General features: G+C 34.4%; 1 protein-coding gene across 1 annotated transcript; it reads right to left on the reverse strand.

The window, feature by feature from the left end:
* Nucleotides 1–207: 207 nt before the first annotated feature.
* On the reverse strand, nt 208–1,191 carry LOC109147395. Its single transcript, XM_019295049.1, has 3 exons — nt 861–1,191; nt 555–767; nt 208–458 (listed from the first exon to the last, which is right to left on the reverse strand). Exons 1-3 carry the CDS (start codon nt 1,189–1,191, stop codon nt 208–210), a joined length of 795 nt encoding a protein of 264 aa, XP_019150594.1.
* Nucleotides 1,192–9,021: the final 7,830 nt, after the last annotated feature.

Consider the following 9,021-nt stretch of genomic DNA (forward strand, 5'->3'; position numbering starts at 1 on the left):
TCGGGACAAGCTCAATGTTGTTGCTCATCACCCTTGAGCTTGAGGGGGAGTGTTAGTCAGATTAATATTCTGTCACATTTTATATATGTCACATTTAATAAGCTTTAGACTAGACTTAGTCTTATGTGGCTTTCCACTTAGATAGGATTTATTTACGTAGACTTCATTAACTATTTGTATTGAGTTTCCTATCCTTTTGGAGTTTTATCAGAAATCCTTTATCTCATCCTTATCACCAAGCCAAACATAAGCATTTTCATCCAATTTTCTTAACTCAAGTAATGCTGTTGAAAAGTTATTCACAGTAGTGGCTCTTGCTGCTTTCCACAAGGCATCCTTTATAGCATTGGCAGTGAAACCAGCCACCCTCATGTTATTGTGCAAGTGTCTGACACAAAATATATGCCTAACTCCTTGTAAGGTACTTTCACAAGCTTGTATGAGACCCTTTTGCTTGTCTGACATTAGTGTGTACTAACTCTGTACTAAGGGACCAAGCTTCAAGTTTTTCTTTAGAAACTGTAGAAACCAAGTCCAAGAGTCTTTGTTCTCACCTTCTACAACTGCATAGGCAATTGGGAATAAACTTTCATTTGCATCTATTCCAACTGCTGTCAACAATTGTCCTCCAATTTTACACTTCAAGTGACACCCATCTAGGCCAATGATTTTCCTGCAGTGCTTAAATCCTTCCCTTGTAGCTTCCCAACAGATATACATCCTTAAAAATCTCTCTTTTCCATTTTCTTTAAGGTCACTCACCTTCACTTCACAAGTACAGTTTGGATTAGTTCTTTTTATTTCCAAGCAATAACTCCAAATCTTATTGAAGTAATCTTATTCTTCATGTTTAATTTCACCTTTTTCTTTCACTAAAGCCCTCCATGCTTGCTTCTTACTCAGAATGTAATGGTCATCAGTTAGGATTTTTTCTAAAAAGGAATTAGTTTTCCATTCCAAATTTCCTCTAATTTGTTGTTTCCATCTCTTAGCAACAATAGAGGAATTGACCATTGAATTATTCTGAGTCCTTACACAGCCGTCATGTTTGTCCTTCACCACAGATAGCCTCCAACATTTATCATCTTTATTAAACCTAAGGATAACCTTCCAAGGACAGCTTTCATGCTTGCACTTCACCGCACATCTAACTTTGTCATTTTTGTGATATTTCATTTCCTTCCGCTCCATGATTGCATAATTTGTTATAGCTTCTCTAAACTCCCCTTTTCTTTAAAGTTTAGTCCCAATTCAAATTTAGGACAAGTACGTTCAGATTCTTTCAAAAACTTTTGCCATTTGATCCCTATACCCTCACCATCACTGCCTACCATGTTCCCTTCATCAGAGTAATTGACAATATCATCTACTGGTGGGGGTTGTATGGGTTGTGGGAGTTGGGGTTGTACATCACCTAAGCCTCCAAACTCTGCAGTAATATCTATATTTTTGACAAATTCTTCATCATCATACACACTTATATCCTCTAACTCATCTGAATTGTATTCCTCATCAGTACCATCCAATTCATCTCCACTGCCACACCACTCAGACCCACTGCCGTCATACTCCTCTTCATTTGCACTGCAAACATCTGCATCATCACCAAACCCTCCTTTTACCATCCAGATTTCTAAGACCTTAGGACTACAACATTGGTTAAGTAAATTCCAAACCTCAAAGTCTTTAACCAATTCTTGCAACCTCATTTCTGTGGTCATGAAGTACCTCAAATTATCATCCATTGCATAACCAATCTCCCCAACCTTCTCCTTTAAACAAATTAACCCCCACTCATCTTCTACCATATCATTAAATACACTAACACTACCTCCTAAATATTTAGCTGGTAAATCATGACTTATCATTCCTCCATGTCTTAGTTTAAGAGTACAAATCCATGAAATCAATGATTCAAATTTCCAATGCACTTTAGACAACATATAATGGTCCACTGTAATGCACACATCATGGAAGTCCACTTTACACTACTTTACAGTAAATGCTTTAGAAAAAAAAAAAAAAAAAAAAAAAACAACAATGGTCCCCAACATATGCATAATCAGACAAACATTAGTCCACACACCATTTTCAACCACAAAAAGGTCCCCACATGTACCTATGGTCCCCACATGTACCTATACTAAGCACAATATACAACAGACAACACAAAAATTATATACTAAACAACACAACACAGACATTCGTTCTCCTACACCATAAAAACAAGCTGAAGAACCAAACTTACCTACTGGAGCAGAGTTGCGACCAACTCTAGCTTGCTTCCCTCTCGATTCCATCAATGTTCTTCGTTCGTTCTCTCCCAAGCTTCTCAGCAACTGCGATTATGGTTTAAGATGGGGAAATTTGGGGATTTTCATTACCTAGCTTGCTTCCTTCCCATTGTTTACTTCTTCTTTCTCTGCGGTTAAGGTTGGGCAAATCAAAACGACTTTAAAGAATAAATCGGGTATTTCAGTATTTCTCGTATAAGATGGGTATTTTTTTATATTTTATTTCACGTATTAAAGAGTACAAATACGCATAGTAAGTAAATGTACCAAAATGCCCCTGAAATTGACGCTGACTTAACCCCCCATTGACGGAAGGACCTCAATTGGAAAGAATTTAATAGACGGGTGGTTAAATTGTCCAAATTAAAAGACGGGGACCAAATCTGGAAAATCATCATACTCGGGGGACCATTGCTGGAATTAACAATTATTATTATTATTATTATTATTATTATTATTATTATTATTATTATTATTATTATTATTATTATTATTATTGTTATTATTATTATTATCATTATTATTATTATTATCATTATTATTATTATTATCATTATTATCATTATTATCATTATTATTATTATTATTATAATAATAATAATAATAATAATAATCATAATAATAATAATAATAATAATAATAATCATAATAATAATAATAATAATAATAATAATAATAACAAATGTATTCCGTGCATCGCACGGGTGTAAATACTAGTTAAGCAAAATAATAAAAACTAATTAAAAAATTTCATGTTAAATGAGGCCTTTCATAGTTTCATACCACGCGGTAGTTTTCAGGGTAAAGACAACAATGTGACAAAGGTTGACCGATCAACAACTCTGTTGTCGAATTTTGCAGTGGCCTCTGACCTCGCTACCGACAACCAACGATCGCTTATCGCTGTCGCGGTTACCATAGCTTCCACTGATCTGCTATCACCACTGTGCTTGTTGAAGGGTAAATGGGGCAGGAAGCCGGAGGCGGATGGTAGGGTTTGTTCTTTATATACTTATGAGAGAAAAATAGTACTCCCAATACCGTTTTAATAGTAACTAGATTATCAGTTTGTGGGAAATCCTAGGCAGTTGCATTTTTACCGAATAAGTTTTACTACATGGATACCCAAATCTTACTTTCTAAATTTCTCCCTAATGTAGTAGACACTGATATCTACTTCTTCTTTTTTATGTGGGTCCCAACTCTCCATACAAGTGTCTACATAAAAATTTTGTGTGTGGAGTAAAAATATTTTGAGAGTAAAAACTAAGAGTACATACAGTATTTTTTACAGAATCCACTACTGGAAATTCTGAAATTTCCGACCACCTGAAAGTGATCATAAATCAAGTTGAAAGTCTTGTTCCAACCACTTTTGGTATCCGGAAAAACCTTTGTTGCTATTTCCGACCACTTTTTGGTATCAACTTAATATAAGATCATTTTCAGGTGGTCGGAAATTTCAGAATTTCCAGTAGTGATCACCCCTCTAAATGCCTTTGGACTAGCTAAAGAGTGAGAATGTAGTGGTTGTTTTTAATTGTACCTATGCTTGTGTATATATATTTGAGAGACAAGATTTAACATATAAAAATTTTAAGTAATTTAAAAACTGACGCCTTAACTATTAGGCCAAATGTATGCAATTTCACTGGATAGCAGGTTACCATCAATTTTAGCAGGTTACCTGCTTATATGGCAGCTGAGTTGGCATTTATAATAATTTTTAATAATAAATTTAAAAAAATTTGTAAAAGAATTAAATAAGAAAATAAAATATAAAACGACAGAATTGACAAAAATGCCCCTCATTTAGACGGTCAACAAACAGAAATTTAGACGGAGGACCAAAAGTGTCCAACGACCAATAAAAACCCCCAATTTTATTAATAGTAATACAAGGTTGAAGAACCCGTATAATTAGAAGTATGTAGAAAAATAAGCTACCATAAAATGTATGTATCTATGCTAAGCTACCACATACAACTAACATCATCTCAGCCGCAACGATTTGGACACTGACAATGATCAAATTTCCCATTAAAATTGTAGCAAGCTGCTTTCGTGGGTTGATGACCATTGCATACTATATTCAAGCTCTTGATCTTTATGTCTTTACACGGCACTTTTCCGCTGCAATTGAATTTTGCAGACAACTCGTCCTGGGAGCTCCCATAAATGTTTAAGTATCTGATGTCTGAGATTTCAACTGATGATTCCCCCTGTTTGATCATATCGTACACACACATTAAATATTAAATATTAATTAATTAATTAATTCAATTTAATTCTTGGGCCCCACACTCCCAAATACAAGTGCGCATAAGAGATTTGTCCACTTTGAACATAATACTCACATTATTTATTCCTTCAAATACTATATACTAAATTAGGGAGCTATACCTGATGTTGGCATTGGTCGTTGGGACAGTAGTGTTGATCGATGAGAATCGGGTTTTTAACACCATTCAAACTAATGTCTTGATAGGTAATGTTGTAGACCTTGCTGGGAGGAGAAGGTGCCCATGTTTTGATCCTAAGCCCATTTGTGGTGCCTGTGATATTGCAATTCTTCACAATAATTCCACTCACATCTTCTTCATTTTCATTTTCTCCTATGCTTCCAATGCTAATGCCATGGCCAGGGCCACAATTCACCTGACTGATCACAACGTTTGTGGTTCCTGGCCCTAACGAAATGCAATCGTCCCCTGTCCCAATATCCACATTATTGATTTGCACAAATTGTGACCGGCCGATGTGAATTCCGTCGGTATTTTTGCTATCCGCCGGCGCCGTTATTCTTATATTTTCAATCTCCACGTGTTGACTTTCGACGATTTTAATGTTAAAAAATTTACTATTCCGTGAAGTTATCCCTTCAATACGTCCATAAATGACATTTTCGAATTTCAAATTCTAAACATCAATAATTCAAGAAAAAAAAGTAAGTATTAGAATTATATTTATATAATTAAGAAAGCAGAAACGTGTTTGAGACCGTCTCACGAATCCTTTTTCGAGAGACAAATATAATATTTATACTGAAAAATTAAAGATAATACTAATCATGCAAAAATAATACATTTTTTCCTTATAAGTAACAATTACTTGCCAACATAATTTATAAAGAAAAATGTAAAAGTAATCCAATTAAGAAATGCGGGATATTAGCAAGTATATCTAGGAAAATTAAATGAATGTATATACATACCGTAGGAAAAGGTTCGCAGTTGGGGTTAACTTTGCAATTGTTCACACTCCAGGCGTATGCACCCTGACCATCTAAAACGCCGTTCCCGGTGACGGTTAACCGTTGCAGATCCTCAAACAGTATCCAGTCCGAGCTGTCGAGGAAAGTCTTTTCCGGAGCCTTCAAAACGCCCCACACAGCAAACGTTATCGGGCCGGCGCATGGACCGCTTAACCTCACCGGATTCAGTAAGAACTCCCCGCCTGAAATGTCCACTGTGCTGCCGCTATCTTTGCATGCAAGTGCCCATGCAGCCAGTAATGCCTATATATATATATATATATTGAAAGTACAAATCAGATGATCAGAGTGAAATATTTCAAGGTGACGAAAGAAACCTGCAATCACTACTTGAGGATTTACAATGGGTAAACTACTCCTCCTTGTAATCCTAACCCGTAAAGGACTACAAGGAGGTAAATCAATAGAAGTTGCCCATAACTGATTAGTTTAACAAAGAAAGCTGGAATTCAAACTCGTGACTTTATAGTGACAAGTTTATATCATTAGCTAACTTGGGGTTACAAACTTTGCACTGATTCTTCTAGTGTAAACCCTTAGTTGCAACTATGGAGTGATGGATATATGAGTACAGCTCTTATGGAAGTGGAGAGAGTTCTATGCATGTATGAAATGCAATCCCCTACAGGGATAAATATATATACCTTGCTGCTGTCAGTTTTTCCATTTGGCTTGGCACCATAATTAGTGATATGATAGGTATGGCCACCATTAACTACAGACACAGACACAAAAAGTATTACAAAAAGACACAGCCTAGGATGAGAAAACAAGCTGAAACCCATTTTCTCAACTCAATATTTTCTTTTACTTTTTTTTTTTTTTGTCTGGTGATGACAATGATTTGAGCCGAGGTATTTATGTTGTGTAATTGGTTAAGTTTATGGTAAACTAGTATACTCCGTATATCCAACGGATTCTATTTTCTAAAAATGAATTTATATTTGTTTCGAAAAAGATACTGAATTATATTTTTCCCTATATTGGTACCATATTTCCAACAATGGTCTCTTAAATGAACTTTTGACTATCGATCTTTACAAGTTTTGACTTTTAAATTAACTATAAGTAGTCCGATCTCTTGACTACTGATATATATTTTGTTCAAATTTGGTCCTCTGGTTAAATATTATTTTAATAAACATTAAATTTATTGTTATATTATTGAAAGTAGAGGACGAAAATTGGTAGATAGACGTGATATTAAATTAGAGAATATAATATTCATTAATAAATAAATCTGAATTTTGCTAAAAAATATAGAGAGAAGCTTGAGCAAAGATAATCCAATGAATTAGATGGTCACTTACCTTATGTATAGAATTAATCATTATTGTCTAGATCGTGGTCCATACAGTTGTGTGGAAAACGATCCCAAACACATAAAGTATATTATTCTAATTCATGAAAGACATTATTCTAACACATAAAGTATATTATTCTAACTTATAAAATACATATTATCTTTATCCTAGAAATTCATTGTTCTAACACATAAAATATATTATATATTATTCTAACTCATAATATAAATACATTATCCTAACATATAAATTATATTATTCTAACTAATAAAATGCATTGGTCCTGTTTGGTAAAATGGCTGTTAGCTGATAGCTGTTAGCTGTTAGCTGATTATGTTAATTAGAGGGTATATATAGTTGATAAAATTAGCTAATCGTAGAAAAGTGTTTGGTAAATTAAATTAGCTGTTATCTGATAGCTGTTTGGTATAATTTCTTTTTTCAAAAAGCTAATTGAAAAGGTTGCTTGGAGTAGCTTTTTGAATTTTAGCCTTTTGGAGTTGCAAAAAGCTAATTAATCAAACATTTATATTGATATTTTAACTAAATCAAACAATTAATAGTGGTCAAATAGGCCAAAATTGGCCTATAGGCCAATTTTTTACCAAACAGAGCCATTATCTTACACCAGTTACTTGCACTTGTAGCACATTTTACTTGCAACAAAGTTCGAATTATTTACGAAAATACCACAGTATCGTTTTTTTTTTTTTAAATTACACCTGATTCGTTGATCTAGACACATGGATGGTTGTGAGTGGTTTTTATTTCTCTCATAGGCGGTCATTCTTACCTGAGCATGCCCATATATGTATGTATATATATATATATATATATATATATATATATATATATATATATATATATATATATATATATATATATATATATATATATATATATATAGGTTCTCGTGCGGTTGAATGCTTCCCGTACGGATGTGCGGTGGATTAATGTGCGTGAGATTTGTATTCAATGTGCGTGAGTGTTGTGCTTAATGTGCCTGAGATTTGTACTTACTGTGCGTGAATGTGTAAAATGCAGTAGAAAATATTGATGTCAGCTTCTTCCCCACCCCCAGTAGCCATTTGCCCCCTCCCTGATGATGATGATGCAGAGGCGGGCTATGGTGGTTAAGAATTATGTGAATAATACAACAGAAATCCGCACTTAGCTGCTGTGCAAATTTTATTGTGCGTGCGTCATTTATATAAACATTCAACTGCACTGAAGGTAGCTGATAATCCAGAATCCATGGCCAAATTGAAAAAGAAGTAACAAGAAGCTTGGGCGTTAATGTGCGTGAGTTTCTGTTCTGCTTCCTTCTGAGCTCGTAATTCTGAAATACTCAAGCACATTAAGAACAAATCTCACGCACATTAAACACAATACTCAGGCACATTAAGTACAAATCTCAGGCACATTGAGTACAAATCTCACGCACATTAAGTATAAACCTCACGCACATTAATCCACCGCACATCCACACGGGAAGCCACAAATGCACCTGATCCCTTCCCTATATATATATATATATATATATATATATATATATATATATATATATATATATATATATATGAGTAAATACCACCTATGGTCCCTCGAGTTTGGTGGCATCGCCATCAATGGTCCCTAACTTCCGTAATTACCATCCGTCATCCTCCGAGTTGTGAAAAGTTACCTTCTAGCGTCCTTCCGTTACTTCCTCACATCTTAGCCGTCAAAATGGAGGGTAATATTGTCATTTGACTTATACGAAAAGAGTTAATACCAGCCTTGGTCCCTCGAGTTTGGTGGTTTGGCCATCTTTAGTCCCAAACTTGGCCAAACAATATTAAAGAAAGTTGGTGGTTTCTCAACTTCCAACTCGAACTCCCTCTACTCCTATACAATATTCACTACTACAGAAAACGGATTTAACGTCGCCATTATAACGTCGATTTTTAGAAAATTCGACGTTAAATATTTAAAATTATTTTTTATTTTTTTAAAAAAATACATATGACGTCGGTTATTTGGTATAGTCGATGCCGTAACTCGAATAAAATAAATAAATAAAAAATAAATAAGAGATACGATGTCGGCGTATTATATAGCCGACGCCGTATCTCCAATAAAAAAATAAAAAAAATAAATATGGTATATG

The sequence above is a fragment of the Ipomoea nil genome, unplaced genomic scaffold, assembly GCF_001879475.1.
Source record: "Ipomoea nil cultivar Tokyo-kokei standard unplaced genomic scaffold, Asagao_1.1 scaffold1993, whole genome shotgun sequence".
In the NCBI taxonomy this organism is placed as follows: domain Eukaryota; kingdom Viridiplantae; phylum Streptophyta; class Magnoliopsida; order Solanales; family Convolvulaceae; genus Ipomoea; species Ipomoea nil.

What these genes read in the sequence shown, in the direction of transcription:
- LOC109147395 (XM_019295049.1), bottom strand. Translation starts at nt 1,191, where the DNA reads ATGGAGCGGAAGGAAATGAAATATCACAAAAATGACAAAGTTAGATGT. An exon ending in GGCTTTAGTGAAAGAAAAAG is followed by an intron (nt 768 to 860) that starts GTGAAATTAAAC and finishes GTACTTGTGAAG; the next exon opens with TGAAGGTGAGTGACCTTAAA. An exon ending in TGCCTATGCAGTTGTAGAAG is followed by an intron (nt 459 to 554) that starts GTGAGAACAAAG and finishes CACTAATGTCAG; the next exon opens with ACAAGCAAAAGGGTCTCATA.